At 43.6% G+C, this 18,988-nt stretch overlaps 1 protein-coding gene across 1 annotated transcript; it reads left to right on the top strand.

The window, feature by feature from the left end:
• Positions 1-41: 41 nt before the first annotated feature.
• On the top strand, positions 42-18,896 carry PLA2G12A (phospholipase A2 group XIIA). The gene is made up of 4 exons (XM_036343448.1): positions 42-421; positions 13,790-13,866; positions 14,875-15,040; positions 17,876-18,896. Exons 1-4 carry the CDS (start codon positions 214-216, stop codon positions 17,992-17,994), a joined length of 570 nt encoding a protein of 189 aa, XP_036199341.1. The 5' UTR covers positions 42-213; the 3' UTR covers positions 17,995-18,896.
• The last annotated feature ends 92 nt before the right edge of the window (positions 18,897-18,988 follow it).

Genomic DNA, 18,988 nt, shown 5'->3' on the forward strand with positions numbered 1-18,988 from the left:
GGCGCAGGCGCACAGGGGCGCCGCCTCCCGCGGGAGCGCAGTGACGGCGGCCAGGGCCCGCCTCCCGGCCGGGGTAGGAGGCGCGGGCGTGGGACTGGCCTCCCGGGAGCGCGGAGCCCGTGCCGCTGCCTCGGGCGCCCAGCGGCTCGGTGGGGGCGCGCCCGTCGCGCGGCGCTGGGGACCGGTGGGTCCCGACGCGGCTGGGCGTTGCGGATGGCCCTGCTCCCGTGGCCCGCGCTCGCCGTGCTCCTCCTGGTCCTCACCGCCGCGCTCCGGTGCCAGGAAGAGGCCCAGTCCACCGACTGGAGGGCCACCCTGAAGACCATCCGGAACGGCGTGCACAAGATCGACACGTACCTGAACGCCGCCTTGGACCTCCTGGGGGGCGAGGACGGGCTCTGCCAGTATAAGTGCAGTGACGGTGAGAGGGGACCCCCTCTGCGAGGCCAGCCTCGGGCTGCTGGGGCGCGGGGGGCGTGGAGAGGGAGATGGAGGCAGACCTCAAGGCCGTCCTCTGGCCGTGGGGACACCTCCCCCCTGGTTTCAGGTCGCACCTCTATGTGGTTTAGAATGTGAGGGAGCCACTCTCCGCCCTGTACTCACTGCTGCTTTTTTGGTTTGTAGTTGCACAAGGTTTGCCATACGCATTGTGGAAATGGAGTGGAACACATGCGCTTTAGCTCTATAATTAGCTCCTTAAATAAATCAGCTGAAGATGCCAAACATGCTGAGAATTTTGAAGTCACGATGGTTTAACTTTCTCAAGAGTGGGTTTAATTGTTTTTTTTCCTGCAGAGCTAAAGAAAATAAGTTCCGACCTTTGTACAGACTTTTGGTGTACTCTGTTGTTGAGAAAGAGTTCCGACAGCTCTTCTAGAAAATTAATATATTTTCTGTTAAGTTTTGATAAATATCAGTGGTGCCTCTTCCTTATTTCGGCTATAACATAATTATTTTGATTTACTTTTTCATATTTTTAAACTTATGTTTGAGTGTGAGAACTTGTTTGGTAGCATTCTTGGTAATAATAAACTCAGCATTTCGGGCAGAGATTTTTCTTGTACTAGTTCAGGTAACGTACTTGGGCTTCTCTCTGGAAATTCACAATTCCAGTAAGAGTAGACAAGGTCTCGGTCTAGTTACTGCTTAGCAGCGCAAAAGAATAGGGAGCTCAATGACTTGAATGGTGAAACCAGAGTGTGTGTAGGTGAATTTACAAGGAACCTATGTCATGATGCCACCTGCTGCCTGTGACTCTCAATAATTTCCAGTTTTATGTTAATGGAATTAAAGCATGAGCTGTATCTTATATGCTTTGAAGTTGTAAATGTTGCATTCCTTCCTAAAGTGTTGCCTAAATGTTACCATCAGTATGTAATCAGGGAAGATGTTTTTTTTTGTTTTGTTTGTTTGTTTGTTTTTTAAAAACATATTTTATTGATTTTTTACAGAGAGGAAGGGAGAGGGATAGAGAGTTAGAAACATCAATGAGAGAGAAACATTGATCAGCTGCCTCCTGCACACCCCCCCCCACTGGGGATGTGCCCTCAACCGAGGTACATGCCCGTGACTGGAATCGAACCCAGGACCCTCCAATCTCAGGGAAGATGTTTTTGTTCTGGTAGAGCTTGTTAGGAGGAATAAGTAAATAATTTGAAGGTTAAATGGTCGCCTGTCCTCACTCAGGCTGATGTCAAAGTTTTACTTCTCATCCCCATTAATTATACAAATATTAGAGTGCCTGTTGTGTGTTAGGTGTTCTACCAGGTAGAAATTTAGCATTGACCAAAACAGACAAAATTTCTGTCCCTGTAGCTTACATTCTGGAAAACTTGGAAGGAGAGAGAGTCAGTAAACTAATGAACAAGTAAAATAAGCCAAATATGCAGTGTGTGTAGGTCTGAAGTGCTTTGAGAACAATAAAGCCAAGAAAACACCAGTAGTAGTATAGGGAGGGAGTTTGTTCTTTTAAATGGGTCGTTCAGGGAAATCCTCACTGATAAGAAAATATTTGGGAAGAAACTGGAAAATGGAGGTGATGAGCTGGGGAAAGGACACTAGGCAGAGGGACAGCAAATGTAAAGGACCCCAGGAGAAAGACCGGTGGAGGGTGACTCTGAAGGTTTTGGCCTGAGCCAGGGGAAGGATGCAGCTGCCATTTAGAGAGTGGTCTTCATAAACTTACTGTTTGAGTCAAGGATTCTAGAGTTTCTGTATATTTATTTATTTAGTTTTTAATGTATTTTTATTGATTTCTGAGAGGAAGGGAGAGGGATAGAGAGAAACATCAATGATGAGAGAATCATTGATCAGCTGCCTCCTGCATGCCCCCAACTGAGGATCAAGTCCTCAACTCAGGCATGTGCCCTGACCGGGACTAGAACTGTGACCTCCTGGTTCATAGGTCAACGCTAGAGTGTATGTACAGTGGGGCCTTGACTTATGAGTTTAATTCATTCCGTGACGGAGCTCGTAACTCAAATTACTCGTATGTCAAATCAATTTTTACCATTACAATGAATTGAAATGCCATTAATCCGTTCCGGACACCCAAAAAACACGGCAATTGTTTTATTAAATGTTTTTAAATAAGAAAAATGTATTTAAAAATAATGAATATTGTATAAAAACACAATACTGAACAATAGAATGTAGTGCAATAAACTTGTTTTATTAAGTCTAATGTACAGCATTTACCTTGGAGATCAAACGACTTAAAGATGCTGATGGAGTTGGAGGAGAAAGGCTGAACTGAATAACTGAATAATTGAATCTTATTTGCTGATTTTTGCCCTTTTCGCCACACTTTCATCACTTCCATCTACAGGAGTTTTCGATAAAAACCTGTCCAATGAGATCGTTTCATCCTCCCTTTCAGAATATTTCTGAAATGAGTTAGGCAAGTGTCATTAAATAGCTCCATTGCACGCCCAGTTGCATTTTTTTCTGGGTGTTTCTTTTGAATAAAGTCTGAAAGTTCCTCCCACATTCCCAACATTTCCTTTATCTCACTTATAGAGATATCCTCCTCCTCCTCCTCCTCCTCCTCCTCCTCCTCCTCCTCCTCCTCCTCCTCCTCCGTGTCATCTATTTCCTGCAAAACCTCCGTGTGCTGCTGTGTCTGTAGCTCCTTTAGCTCCTGCGTTGTCAGTTCCTCGGAGTGCTCCTCGATGAGCTCCTTGATGTCACCTTCCTTTATATCCGCGCTCGCTGCCTCACCATGTCTGACAACGGAGTGAACGCCAGTCCTCTTTTTAAAATTTTCGAACCAGCCCCGACTGGCTTTAAACGGCTTGCCCGATGCCTCGTCCATTGAAGTGCCTGGGGTCTGCTGCAGCAAATCAGTGTAAATAGCTCATGCCTTCTCGCAGATTATAGCCTTCGTCACGGTATCTCCTTCGAGCTGCTTCTCTGTTAACCACACCATTAGCAGCTTCTCCATATTTTCATGGATAGATGTCCGCTGTTTAGAAGTTATTTTAACGCCGTTGGCTGGAGTTGTAGCCTGTATCGACTCCTTCTGCTTCAGTATGGTGCAGATCGTAGAAGTGCTACGCTCCTACTGCTTCGCCAAGTCGATTACACGCACACCTTGGTCATGTTTTTCGATAATTTCTTTCTTTAATTCAATGCACATCATCCGCTTCTTCTCAGCACTGTCCTTTGCACTTACTTTCTTCAGATCCATGGTTGAAAAAACGAAGTTTTGCAAAGTAACTGCAAGCACAAATGCGAGCACAACACTGATGCTTCAATTAAGAGCTAACCACTTAAAGTGAATGAGTGAGACACGTGATGCTGGGCTGATGTTGTGGTGTTCACTGTGACGTTCGCTGCGCCAACTAGCAGTGGGGTATCTGAAGCTGGCTCGTAACCCGAATTTTAGCTCGCAACTCAAAGCAAAAAATCGGCCGAGAGACGGCTCATATCTCGAAAAACTCGTTAGTTGGGACACTTGTAAGTCAAGGCCTCACTGTATATTTAAAATAGCTCTAATGTTGAGTGGATACTGTTCCTATTAAGAAGATTATTTTCATCTTTCCTTTTACTTAATCCTTTTTTATTCTTCCACAAGCCTAACTAAATTTGCCCGTTAGAGTTTAGAGCAATGTCTCCAGCACAAAAACGCAAATGAACGTGATGATTTGGGAAGTGGTATGCTTCAGTGAAAACCCTCTTGTGTCTTAGTAAGTACTGTCTGCATAGGACTGCGGTTTCCAAGTCACCACATTGATAATTCCAGCAGAATGAAAATTGTTCTTTCATTGCTGTTACTGGAAGACGTCTCCTTGGAACACTGTTTCAACCTTTCCAATATTTTGGAATGCAAGTGACCTAATCAGAGCCAAACAGAACTAGACAAACCCCAGAGCTAGAAGAACATGGTGTTAAATAGTGATGTCAAGGGAGCTTTAAAAAAAAAAAAAAAAGTCTTAATGGTAGAGAGGGGGTGGTCAGATTAATGGGCACAGACTTGTGGCATACAGTTACCCTTGCTTGATAGAAAGGAGTGGCATTTCAGAGATTTGCGCCCTCTGGCTATCCTCCCTAAGTGGGGACAAGGCTTTATTGAGAGTGAGCTAACCTTATTTAGAGGACAAATGTGATGGTTGCTACTTTTTTTTCTCCTGGACAGCAGAGAAGATTTGAGGAAGAAAACTTTCCAGTTTCCTTTGAAAAATACAAAGCAAAATTGGTTTGTACCATGTTTTTAGAATTATGAGTAAGTCATTTACTTAGTGATTTATGTTTCAGCAGGATCCCTTTGGCTGTTGTGCTGAGAATAAGAAGGACCCAGGGAGATGGGGGAGCAAGAATGCAGGCAGCAAGAAAAAAAAAAGAAAAGAATGCAGGCAGCGTGACAGGAGCAGGAATTTAGACAAAAGATGGTGGTGGTTTTGTCCAGGTTGGTAGTAATAAAGGTGGTGAGAAGTGGTTGAATTTTGGACATATTTTGAAGAGCTGAAAGTATTTGCTAATGGCTTAGAAGGAGGGTGTGAGTAGATCTAAAATGATTCCAAAGTTTTTGGCCTGAATAATTGGAAGGATGGAGTTGCCATTAACTGAAATGGGAAGACCATATAAAAAAACCTCACAATTTTGGGGTCATTAGTAGAAATAATAGCATATATGTATGCTTTTGAGAATGATTCAGTAGTGAGTTAAAAAAAATTATAAAAGAGAAAGAAAGGAAAATTATTGGAGTCATGTTGATGACCAGAATGGTGAGCCAAGGTGTTTTCCTGGGGTGGTGTCTGGAGACGCCGAAGAATGAGCTACAAGCAGGTTCAGACTCCCTACAAGGGGAGGGGACCCAATAATGGGCTTCCCAGTAAAGCCTTGTAGTCCAAGGGTATATATTTGCTACAAGCCTGCTCCATGTCTACCTGTATCACCGCCTGATTGATTCCCTCAATTGTTTTTGCCCAGCAACAAGCCTGAACTTTCCCTGTTTCTATGCATTCCTTCTCTGTTCCTTTGCTGAACTTTCTCTGTTTCTATGGGTTCGTACACCTTTGTTGCTCCAGGCCCACCCTTGTTTTCTCATCCTCCCGCTTTGAGTCCAGAAACATTTTATTATTTCTGTTTGTTGGTTCCTGTGGTTAGGCTGCTCAAACTGCCATGTCTGCCCCTGCCTGTGTCCCACCTGCCTTTGTTTTCCACTGGACCCCTGCCCTTTCTGCCGGCGCTTCAAGTTAACCCTTTCAATGTGCTTGGGTTCTAGTTCATAAATAGATTGGCCAAGAGCACAGATGGCATAGTCCCGTTAATAGGAACAGAGGTAGAGGATACGGGTACAGGTATATGAATAGGTAGGCAGATGTTCAAGTTCTCTTCCGGTTGCCTCGTTTTTCTCAGTGAAGTAGAAATCAAGTTCATGAGCTGGGAGGGAGGGAAGATGGAAATGGAATTGTTAGAAATTTGAGGAAAATAGGAAGTGGTGGACTAGAAAAATAAAGTCGCATAAGGGCCCTATGAGATTAATAATCATGAATTTAAAATCTCGGGTGTTTGGGAAAGCAGGTTGGATTTTAGACTGTGTTTCCTACAAAACAGTGGTTAAGACCTTTGTAGGACCCAACAGCCTTCCCCTTAGGCTTCTCATCTGCTTCACTGTCTTTCAGGTGAAACATATTGGTCTGTTTGGAAGTATTTACATCAAATTAAGAAAAATCTGTAGAAAACAACTATCGTCACCGTCCAGGCAACTCCAGATTTCAGCTGTCCATATGGGTGATAAAACATAACGCATCAAGACAGGAGCAGTTGCTTACGTCAAAAAGTGAAATCAATGAATAGTATTTCCATGTGGTTGGGGAGTGGATTTGTTTTGTTTTTAAAATTCTTCCCATCTAATTTTTCCCTCAGCTTTCTGTATCCGCTTATAAATTTTGGGGGACATTGGCCCCAATACATTATTGCTTTGGTTTGACTCTGATGGTGTTTCTTCTATTATTGAGTTTCTGCTTGCTTTGCATAGTAATCTGCTCAGGCTGCCATAACAAAATATTGGGTGACTCAAATAACAGGAATTTATTTCTTACAATTCTGGAGGCTGGAAAACCTAAGATTAGGGTTTGGCCAACAAAGGATTAGGCGGGGTCAGGGGAGCGAGGCAGGTACACAGTTCAGATCACAAAGCTCTTTGCAGAAACTGCCACCAGTAGAAATGCTAACATGTTCAGCAGCTTATAGCAACACTAGAGGCCCAGTGCATGAAATTTGTGCACTGGGGAGAGGTGGGGATCCCTCAGCCAGGCCTGCACCCCCTTGCAGTCCGAGAGCCCTCAGGGGATGTCCGACTGCCGGCTTAGGCCCACTCCTGGGGAGTGGGCCTAAGCCGGCAGTCGGACATTCCTCGGGAGTGGGCCTAAGCCGGCAGTCGGATATTCCTCTCACAGTCTGGGACCTCTCACTCCTTACCACCCACCTGCTCACTGCTCCTTAGTGCTGCCGTGGAGGCTGGCTTCTGGCTGAGCAGGCTTCCACTATGGAAGTGCACTGACCACGAGGGGGCAGCTCCTGTGTTGAGCATCTGCCACCTGGTGGTCAGTGCACATCATAGTGACTGGTCGTTCCACTGTTCAGTCGATTTGCATATTAAGCCTTTATTATATAGGATTTATAACAACATTTTAAATGATATTAATACATTTGTAATTTTGGTATCTATTTCAACTTTAATAAATAAGATTATAAATAACTTTTTGGTTCAGAAATAATTATTTTAATTTAAAGGTGAATTTAAAACATCAGAACACTTTAAAATATTTCAGGAAACTAATTCCCAGAGGGAGAGGGTGTTGTTGTTGTTGTTGTTGTTGTTTGTTTGCTTCTGCTGTGGATAAAGAATATTTTAATTTCAGCAAGGAGTGTTTCCCATTTTTTTCATCCAGTAATTTCTTATGTGTCCACTATGTGCATCTTCTAGGTGAGCAAGACAAAGTTCCTCTCTTCATAGAAACTAATTATGTTAATTTGGTCAATAAATGTTAGAAAGAAGAATAAAACCAACCAAGGTGTGTGGAATGGATATGGAAGGAAAGGAGCACTATTTTACATGGAGTGAGCAAAGATATGCCCCTTTTGATCCTCATACTGGAGAGTCAATTTACCAGCCTTGTTTCATAGTATTTTTGTCCAATATTTCATGTATACTAGAACTTGGTTCTTTATTATTCCATTTTATCAACTTCTTTCCTTAGGACAGTTTTAAGCACCAGCCCTGTTTGAGATAACCACCTCCATCCTCGTCCCTCCATTCTCATTTTTGCCAGCTAGATCTCTGTTTCTCTTTATTCTCTTACTAGAGGCCTGGTGCACAGGAGTCATGCACTGGTGGGGGGCATGGCCTGCAGGGATCGGCCTGCTGTGGGAGCACACTGACCACCAGAAGACAGCTCCTGCGTTGAGCGTCTGCCCCCTGGTGTGCTGTGTGCATCATAGTGACTGGTCAAGGGTTCGCCTGGTCGTTCCACTGTTTGGTCGCTGGGCTTTTATTATATAGGACTAGAGGCCCAGTGCACGAAATTCGTGCACTCGGAGGTGGGGGTCCCTCAGCCCGGCCTGTGCCCTCTTGCAGTCTAGGAGCCCCGTGATCGATCACCCCAAAGAGGTAGGCCCTGCCCACCCGGCCAGGGCTCCGCAATGGATTGCCCCATAGAGGGAGGCCTCGCCCACCCGCCACGGTGCTCCCGCCAGGTAGCCTGGGCCTCCCTCTTTGGGGCAACTGATCGTGCCCCACAGAGGGAGGTTCTGCCACCTGCTGCAGCCCACCAGTTGGTGGCCTAGGCCTCCCTCTGCAGGGTGATCATGGGGCGGTGGTGAGGCTCCCAAACAATCTCATTGTACCCACCTTGGCTGGCCTGGCGCCAGTGGGTGTTATAGCGTGGTCATCCGGACAGTTGTTCTGCTATTCAGCCATTTGGTTGATTTGCATATTACGCTTTTATCATTATATATAGTGGGCATGTTTTTGTTTTCCCCTGACTTCATTTATGTCTAATAATTCTGTAATCCAAAAGTTTTTTTCCTGCTGTATCTTAATAGTGAAACACAGCTGAAACATGCTAACTGTCTTAGGCTGTATTAATACAAGTATTATATCTAACTCAAAATAGATCCATACATAATGGTGTCCAGTTTGTCATTTAAAGAGATGTGACACATTAGAAGTGATTAGTCTTTGGAGGCTGATGAATGCTCACCAAACTCAAAAGAGACTGAAGGATGAACAGTAGTACCAGTTTATCTGTTTATAATGAGTATTATAACTGCCATGGGGATTAGCCTTCCAAGTCTTCTGGCTCATTCATTCATTCATCAACAAATATATATATATTTTTTAATATATATATATTATTGATTTTTTACAGAGAGGAAGGGAGAGGGATAGAGTTAGAAACATTGATGGGAGAGAAACATAGATCAGCTGCCTCCTGTACACCTCCCACTGGGGATGTGCCCACAACAAAGGTACATGCCTTTGACCGGAATCGATCCTGGGACCTTTCAGTCTGCAGGCCGATGCTCTATCCACTGAACCAAACCAGTTAGGGCTCATCAACAAATATTTACTGAGGAGTTAACCATGTGCCAGGCACTGTTCTAGACATTGAGAGCACAAAACAGACAAAAATTCCTACCCTCAAGGAGTTTATATTTTAGTATGTGGAGGCAGATAATAAATGAAATAAATAGCTTAGTGATATAGTATGTTAGGAAGTCACAGTGTGCTGCAAATGGTATGGTCAGAAAAGGCCTGGTGAGAAGGTGAGGGAGTAACTAGATATCAGGGGGAAGAGCATGCACATAGAGCAGTGGTTCTCAACCTTGGCTGCAATTAGAATCACCTGGGAATCTTTTTAAAATCCTGATTTCTGGCCCTAGAGGTTTTGCTCAGTGGATAGAGCGTCGGCCTGCAGACTCAAGGGTCCTGGGTTCGATTCCGGTCAAGGGCATGCACTTTGGTTGCGGGCACATCCCCAGCAGGGGGTGTGCAGGAGGCAGCTGATCGACGTTTCTCTCCCATCAATGTTTCTAACTCTCTATCCCTCTCCCTTCCTCTCTGTAAAAAATCAATAAAACTTATTTTAAAAAATACTGATTTCTGGGCCTCATCCTCCGGAAATTCTGTTTCTTTGTTACTAATGTTGTGGCCCCACCCCATAACAAAGAAACAGGATTTCCGGAGGATGAGGCCCAGAAATCAGGATTTTAAAAAGATTCCCAGGTGATTCTAATGTGCAGCCAAGGTTGAGAACCACTGACCTAGAGGAACAGCAGTTCAATGGTACTATGGCACCTGGAGTGTCTGTGGAACAGCAGAGGTCAGGTATGATGGAACAGTGAGGAAGATAGGAAGAGGAAGGAGAGAATAGTAAGGAGACAAGGACAGTCGGGTTCATTGTTGATATTGGACTGTAGCTGGAGATGGGATGGGGTGGGGAAACCAAAGTAAAGCGACTATTTAGGAGGTTAAGGCAATAATCCAGGGAGGCTTGGAGCAGGATAATAGCATTGGAGGTGGTAAGTGTTTAGATTCTGAATATTGTGAAGGGAGAGTCAACAGGATATGCTGAAGAATTGGATGTGGGATATAAGAACATGAGAGAGTCAAAAATGGCTAATGTTTTTTCCCCTGAGCACTTGAAGGATGGAGTTGCTATTACTTGAGAAGAAGGAACTGTGAATGGCATCTGCCATCATCCTCCAAGGCCCCAGAAACAGCCCTCCTTCTTGGACAGTGCTGGAAAAATAAGACCACCTCTGTCCTTGGCCTCCTCTTTTCTAGATCTAGCATAACCGTTCCCTCTGTACATGTGATTCTTCAGACTCAGTGGAGCAGGCTATAGCCTTCTATCTTCCTGAGGTTGTACACTTCTTCAGGTTCTGCTTGATCATCTCATTTGAGCATGAGGGTCTTAGCAACACATTTAAATCAGTTTTAGATCATTACTTTGAGAGGATTATTTACTTTGGCTGATTTCTAGAAGGGTTGCTTTTTCCCCCCTCACTTTATTTTGGAAGCTAAACTTACCTTTACGTCTCCTAGTAATAAATGTTAGTTGAATGAAAGTTGGTGAAATACTTTGTGTTTCTCCCAAGTATCCAATTATGACGTGGTATCCTATATAATAAAGAGGGAATAGGCAAATTGACGGTCACGACCTCGCACAAGATGGCCACCCCCATGTGGTCACAAGATGGTCACCACAAGATGGCTGGCAGAGGAGAGCAGTTGGGGGTGACCGGGTCTGCAGGGGAGGGCAGTTGGGGGCAATCGGGCCGGCAGGGGAGCAGTTAGGCATTGATCAGGCTGGCAGGGGAGTGGTTAGGGGGTGATCAGGCTGGCAGGCAGAAGTGGTTAGGGGCAATCAGGCAGGCAGGCAGGCGAGCAGTTGGAAGCCAGCAGTCCCGGATTGTGAGAGGGACATCCCCCGAGGGGTCCCAGATTGGAGAAGGTGCAGGCTAGGCTGAGGGACACCCTCCCTCCAGTGCATGAATTTTGTGCACCGGGCCTCTAGTTTGTAATAACTGGATATATTTTAGTTTTAGAAATAAAGGTAAATGGTAGCCTCATAGGGAATTGGCTTGTTTTGTGTTCTCCAAGAGGCAGAGGATTGCTTACAGGTAGAATTTACAAGAAAACAGACTTTAACAGTGCCATTCCACAATGGAATAGGCTATTTCTTGATACTGTAGGACGATTGTGGGACATTCAAAGAGAAAGTAGGTGACTATTTGGTTTGTCAAAATGATTTCTATATTATAAGAGGAGAGATATTTCTAAAGTACCTTTGAAAAATTTAAGATGGATGGTAATGTTACCTTTCACTTTGTTACAGAACCATTGGTACTATTAGGGAGAGTATAACTGGAGTAATATAGTTCACCAAGTTTATTTCTGTCCTTTTTCCTTAGATGGCAAAGGAGTATATTTGTGAAATGATTGGCCTGAGTCTGGGCTAGAATGTATTGTCCTGTAAGGTCTTCTCTATCTATATAAAAGGTTAATATGCTAAGTGTCCCTCCCTCTGTCCGACTGGTCACTATGATGCACACTGACCACCAGTGGGCAGACACTCAATGCAGGAGCTACCAAGCTGCAGTGACTTGGCAGCGGCGGTTCTCAGATGACGCACCCTGAAACCAGAGAGGACGAGCCTGATTCCTCACGGGGCCATGGGTTATATTGTTGCTGGGGCACTGTCAACCCCAAATCTGTTTTACTGCACACTTGCATTTGCGTTCCACACCCTCTATGACAGCAACTTTGCAGAGTGCCCTCTTGCATTCCAGAAACCTTCAGGGATATCAGAGAGCCAGTTTTGCCCCATCCCCACAGGCCAGGCCAAAGGACCCCACCTGCTGGAGGGACCCTGCTCTCTCCGCAGACACCTTTCAAGCCACAGTGCCACTCCAGGTACAGCTGGCTGGGGAGGGACTGCAGGAGATTGGCTCCAGGGTGTGTGCAGCCCATCTTGCCCAGTCCTGCCCACCAGCCACCTTCTAATTAATTTCCTTTCGATATGCACGAATCTGTGCACCGGGTCACTAGTCCGATATAATAAAAGCCTAATATACTAACTGTCCAAATGTTCGTTCGACCAGTCGCTGTGATGCACACTGACCACCAGGGGGCAGGTGCTCTGACTGGTAGGTTAGCTTGCTGCTGGGGTCCGGCCAATCAGGACTTGGCGAGATGGGCCGTACACGCCCTGTAGTCCTCCCGCAGTCCCTCCCCAGCCCCAATCGTGCACCAGTGGGGTCCCTCGGCCTGGCCTGCACCCTCTCACAATCCGGGACCCCTGACCCCTCGGGGGATGTCCGCAGGCCAGGCCAAGGGACCCTACCAGTGCATAAATCCGTGCACCAGGCCTCTAGAAATGGTATAAAGGTCCTATATTAAGGTAGAGTAGACCCCACCACCACCACCTTATCCGCAGCTTCACTTTCCACAGTTTAGTTAATCTCAACTGCTGTCTAATAATATTAAATGTAAAAGTCCAGAAACAAACAATTCATACGTTTTATTTTTTGTTAATTCTCACCCAAGGATATATTTCCATTTTTAGAGAGACTGGAAGGGAGCGACAGAGAGAGAAAGAGAGAGAGAGAGAGAGAGAGAGAGAGAGAGACATCAATGTGAGAGAGACATATTGATTGGTTGCCTATTGCACACATCCCAACCAGAGCCAGGGATCGAGGTATGTACCTTTGACCAAAACTGAATCCAAGAGCCTTCAGTCTGCAGGCCAATGCTCTATCCACTGAGCAAAACGGGCTAGGGCGACAATTCATAAGTTTTAAATTGTACACCAGCCCTGGCTGGTTTGGCTCAGTTAGTTCAAGCGTTTTCCTGTGCACCGAAAGGTCATGGGTTCAATTCGCAGGTAGGGCACATATTCAGGTTGTGGGTTTGATCCCAGGTTGGGGTGCATGCGGTAGGCAAACGTCCCGTTCCCTTGCACACTGATGTCTTGATGCCTCTCTCTCTCTCTCTCTCTCTCTCTCTCTCTCTCTCTCTCTCTCTCTCTCTCTCTCAAATGAATAAAAACATGTCCTCGGGTGAGGATTAAATATTTATGTTAGAATGTACAGGAAAATAGGGTGGATTTCTTTCATACACATGGACTCAATCTGGCATATAACCTCTGAAATCTCCAGAAATCCAGAATAAGCTTTTGTATGTTTTGTATGGAATAGGTTTACCAATATAATTATATTCTATGCACTACCACAAATGTGTATAAGTATACATTTGTACATATTTCACTACAGGAGAAATAAAAGTAATTAGGTAGAGTGGAACATTGGAGATCTTGCTTCTTGGCATATATCATCAGTTTGGCTCAAATAAGCTCTTATAAAAATTCTCAAGCCTGTCTAGTGTGGCTCAGTGGTTGAGCATCAACCCATGAACCAAGAGGTCACCGGTTCGATTCCTGGTCAGGGCACATGCCCGTGTTGCAGGCTCCATCCCCAGTAGGGGGCATGCAGAAGGCATCTGATTGCTGTTTCTCTCTCATCAATGTTTCTATCTCTCTATCCCTCTCCCTCTCTCTCTAAAATCAATAAAACCATGTTTAAAATTTCTCAAAAAAATAAAAAACAATTAGGTAGACAAATTAGCGTTCTCAAGCTCTTCAGAATAAAGACATACTCACTATGTCAGCATCCGAATACGAAGCGTTTCCAAGGCTAGTCTAGCACATCGTAGACCTTCTTGTGTATGTATTTTCTATCATATTTGACAATTAATTATGATACCGTTTATATTTTCTAGGATCTAAGCCCGTCCCACGATATGGTTTTAAACCCTCCCCGCCGAATGGATGTGGCTCTCCACTATTTGGTGTTCATGTAAATATTATTTTTTATTTGATAAGTCTTATGATAGGCTCTGTAATACTCCTAATAATGCAAGACCATCTGTGTGTTCTCAGGTTCACAAATAATTTTGCTTGTTGTAATAGTGGTCAGGTTTACTATATTCTTTTATAACTAAAAAACACATTTAAGTCCTAACACAACTAAATGTAGTAAAATTCATGTTTTATTTTTTAATTATGGAGATGTAAATACCATTTAAATGATATTTCCTCATGTATAAATGTGGTTTAATTGTAGAAGTAAGACTACTTAGGATGAAAAAGTATAGATAAGACATAATATTTTCTGTACTAGAACTCGGCTGAGTGAAAGCTGTGTGCTTGTGGAAGGGGAAGCTGGACCGGAGCCAAGTGTAATGGGGAAAAACGTTTATGAGAGTGGATTCCTAGACACAAAGGTTTTGCATAGAAATTAATTTTAAATAGTTAAAGGTAAATTATAGCTGCGAAGGAGCAATATTTTTAGGGATTGGGTGAACAATTAAAGATTAAACCTCAAAACAACAAACAAAATTTGAGTTGTAGGAGCTTAAAATTTTTCAATGACATTTCATAGAAAGTACATTTTATTGGGAGAGGAGGTACAAGACACTTTGGAATATCCGAAAGTCATCCTTGCCTCGCCCCTGGAGAACAATTTTAACGCTCGTAGCTTTACTTATATGTTTTTAAAACTATGTTTTGTGCTTTGGACAATTGGAAGCTGTGTTTGTTACCGCAGGTATCTGTGACTGTTCTAACATTGCCACATAGGAAGCTTTAAGGCAGGGCTGAGAGGAAGATCGCAGAGCAGTGTGGGTGGGTGCGGTGAGAGTCATGGAGAGATACGTAAAATGGAAAACATTTGTAGGCAGAAATAGATTTTAGAAATTATACAGCAGTCATTGTCATTGACTGCTCTTTGATAGTTTGAATGCAGAACTTGAGCAGAAGAGTTTTGAATTTCGTCAGTCATAACCCATCCAAATGCCTCTTTCAGCTTAATATTGGCATCCCTTCCCTGACAAAGTGCTGCAACCACCACGACAGGTGCTATGAGACCTGTGGCGAAAGCAAGAACGACTGTGATGAGGAGTTCCAGCACTGCCTCTCCAAGATCTGCCGCGAGGTGCAGAAAACACTGGGACTAGCTCAGCACGTGCAGGGTGAGGATGGCCCGGGGGGACGGGGACCAGTGCAGTTTGCCAAGTTTTACTGAATGCTTCATGTTTTAGTACAGGATTTACCAATAGAAACCTTCCACTCTACATTACGTTATCTGTGGTAACACAGCCCCTTCAGTTTTCCGAGACGAGAACTCAGTAGTTTTGTAATCAGACATGATTTATAGCCATGGAAGCAAAAAGTGTCCGGGAACCTTGGGAGGAGGGACTGTGAGGCAGAGAAGAATTCATGCAAGATCTTGCAAACCCTGGACCCAGTGAATTAAGAGGAGTAGGATTGGGCCTATTCGGCGTGGCTCCATGGTTGAGCATCAGCCTATGAACCAGGAGGTCATGGTTTGATCCCCGGTCAGGGCACATGCCCGGGTTGCAGGCTCCATCTGATCAATGATTCTCTCTCTCATCATTGATCTTTCTATCTCTCTCTCCATCGCCCTTCCTCTCTGAAATCAATCTAAAAAGTATATATATATATATATATATATATATATATATATATATGAGTAGGGTTGGATTTAGAATAGAAAGTTCTAGAAGATTTGAGTCGTAACTCTGTCTCTTCACATGTATCTGTCAGGAAGGTCCTGCAAACCAACCCCAGGCTCAGTGGTTTGCTGGGAGGACTCAGGACTCAGCATATAGTCGCACTCATGGTAGTGATTCTTACAGCGAAGGGGTACAAGGCAAAAATCAGCTAAGGGAAAAGGTGCTTCACTCTCTCATGTATAAATGAGAACGGTGACATCCCTCTCAGAGTTGTCATAAGGGTAAAATGACACATTTGTGTACACACACATCACTGTACAATTACTATCAGTTACGAGATCTCTTTACTGTCAAGCCAGCGAGTGTGCCGCACACTGAAAACAAAGAAGGGCAATGAGAAGGGGCACAAAAGGAAACTAAATTTTTAGACACTTTGCATAATAGACAGTGCTAGATACTTTCGACATGTTTTCACTGATGTTTACAAAAGTCCAAAAGTAGGTCAGTTTTACCCATTTTCAAGGAAGGAAACTGAGGTTCAGAAAGAAGAAACTTGCCCCAAGTTACATGCTTCTGACTCTAAAACTTGTGTTCTGTCTACTACAGTATTCCCCAAGTAGCTGCATAGGTCTGACTCTGAAACCCCACTACTAACTATTAAGGAAGTGAACACTCTGAATCCCTTACATGCTTTCGGCTGAGGTAAACTTGTACAGCTGAAGCATAGCTGGATGTAGTTCCTGTGTCCTGACCTGAGGCCATACTAACGTAGCTAAATGATGAAACCAAATTTCTTGCTATCTTTTATTTAATAATCATAACCTTTATACTTCTGTGCTTGGTTGTGTTTCTTAATGGCACAGTCTTTGGCGGAACTTTGATCATGTCAAGATTTTGTAATGAAAAATTTCTTAACGTGAATATTTGAAACTGGAAGAATTTGAACAACTAAAAGCCACTCTGTGTTATAAGTATAATATATTAGGATAATCTCACCTGGGTGTTCCAAAGTAAATCCGTTATCATTTTTTTTAAATATATTTTTATTGATTTTTTACAGAGAGGAAAGGAGAGGAATAGAGAGATAGAAACATCGATGAGAGAGAAACATCAATCAACTGCCTCCTGCACACCCCCTACTGGGGATGTACCCACAACCAAGGTACATGCCCTTGACCAGAATCGAACCTGGGACCCTTCAGTCCCCAGGCCGACGCTCTATCCAGTGAGCCAAACCGGTTAGGGCCCGTTATCATTTTTATAGTCTTAAAAAAATGTTTCTAACCCTACCAGAGGACAAACACCTTTGATTCCTAGGTCTCCCCTCCCAAGCTAAATTTGAATATTGGTCAAAGAAAGAAACTTGGGTCCATTTATTTTAAGCATCTTAAATGATGTGTGACCAGTTTTTAGCTGCCACTGGCTAGAAGGAAATGTTTTGAGATTTCTCTGTTTTTAACCTTTATTTTTTCTGAACCTAAAAAGCTTTCCTTGAAATGCAAACTTAAGAATATTATCAGGCATCTCAAACAGTGATATTTTTCTGATGAAAGGAAAATGAGCCCTGGCTAGGTGGCTCAGTTGGTTGGAGCTTCATCCTGTGTACACCCAAAGGTTGAGTGTTTAATTCCTGGTCAGGGCACATACCGAGGTTTTGTTTTTGATCTCCGGTGGGGACTCATTCGAGAGGCAACCAATCAATGTTTCTCTCTCACATCGATTGTTTCTCCCTCTCTCTTTAAAAATCAATAAACATATCTTCAGGTGAGGATACAGAATAATAATAGCCCTAGCTGGTTGCTCAGTGGTTAGAGAGTCAGCCCGCGGACTGAAGGGTCTTGAGTTCAATTCCAGTCAAGGTCACATAACTCGGTTGCAGGGCACGTGCGGGAGGCAGTCAATTGATGTGTCTCTCTCACATTGATGTTTCTCTCTCTGTGTCTCTCCCTCTCCCTTCCACTCTCTCTAAAAATCAATGGAAAAAATATCCTCAGGTTTAACAAAAATACGTAAGATAATAAATAAATAAGGAAAATTAAAAGTGTTGAACTGATCATTCAGTGCTATTGCGAGAGACTCATTTGTCTAGCACAGAAAATTGACTATTTGCATGCAAACACAAAGTTGGTACATGGTAACGAGGCTGAAACAGCCTTTGTATATAAAGATACATGTCACTGGTTTCCGGGGGTTTGGGGGGACTTTCACAGAGCACACGTTGAAGTGCCCACAAAGGCCGTGCTTGACACTGTGCGGGAACCTGTGATGTGGGTGAAGAGAGAGCGATCCTTTGCGATTGCCCCCCAGTAATGGCGCTTCCTTACCTTGCAGCATGTGAAACGACAGTGGAGCTCTTGTTTGACAGTGTGATCCACTTGGGCTGTAAACCATACCTGGACAGCCAACGAGCCGCGTGTTGGTGTCGCTACGAAGAAAAAACTGACCTTTAAAGAAGATGCTGCAGGTGACAGCAGATGCGGATGAAAGCACATAACAACCTTTGGCAAAGAACTGATGTTTTTACAGCACAAAGGTGCCTTATTTTTGTGAAAGGGCTATTGTAAGACCTTGTTTTGACAGTAAAGCTTCAAACTAAAGAGGAAAGGGGAGGCTGTGTTCCTGGATGGCACTGCTGTAGCGCGCCAGGCTGTCCTGACCAGTGTCGGGGAGAGGTGCGTGTTAAGGGGTGAGTTGTTTTTTTAAAGAAAGTTCTGTAACTTCATTTTCACAACCGCATTTACTCCCCAAAATGAAGTCAAATGTAAAATTCATTATAAGGTATGTTCAACATTATCTTATTTGGAAATAAGGAGAGACCTTCACTCAGAAGTGTATTTTTGTTTACCATAAAAATTTAAATACATTTATGCCTGGAAGGATCTGACTATTTTTTTCTCTATTTTTAATTAATGGAAAACATGCTGTTTTTCTGTAGCCCATTGAGCATATGACTAAGTCACACTTCTATTAATGACAAGACTAATTACAAAGTCAAAATTTCCATGTCTGTTTCTCATAAAATTGGAACCATTAGCTGGTGACCTCTTAAGGAGCAAAACCAGAATATGTAGGTATTATGTAATGTGCCTAGAAGGTGACGTGAACAGAATTCAGAAGCACGGCCACTCCCATATTATGAACCATTCATATGACAGATGTCATATTTTGTTATAATTGGAGAAAAGATGAATTTAATAAAATAAATGAGAAGTTGTTTACACGTCAGAGCATTGTATGCTGTTATGCTTTGATGTTTATTCCCTAGCTTGCTCCTCACAGTAGATTTTGGGATATTTTGAAAAGACAGTAACCTTTCACTAATCGTGGTCTTAATAAAAATTGTTCTTGATATTGTTGGGTGTGTTTTTTTTCTAAAGTCTAACTGTGAGATCAAAAGGGATGGAAAGCAACTTACAAAGAACCATCTTTTATAGATCTCTCATT

This window comes from Myotis myotis, unplaced genomic scaffold (genome assembly GCF_014108235.1).
Source record: "Myotis myotis isolate mMyoMyo1 unplaced genomic scaffold, mMyoMyo1.p scaffold_m19_p_1, whole genome shotgun sequence".
In the NCBI taxonomy this organism is placed as follows: Eukaryota; Metazoa; Chordata; class Mammalia; order Chiroptera; family Vespertilionidae; genus Myotis; species Myotis myotis.

Coding starts and splice junctions, on each gene's coding strand:
- PLA2G12A (XM_036343448.1), top strand. CDS start 214: ATGGCCCTGCTCCCGTGGCCCGCGCTCGCCGTGCTCCTCCTGGTCCTC. Junction 13,867..14,874: donor CTCCACTATTTGGTGTTCAT/GTAAATATTATT, acceptor TGCCTCTTTCAG/CTTAATATTGGCATCCCTTC. Junction 15,041..17,875: donor ACTAGCTCAGCACGTGCAGG/GTGAGGATGGCC, acceptor CTTACCTTGCAG/CATGTGAAACGACAGTGGAG.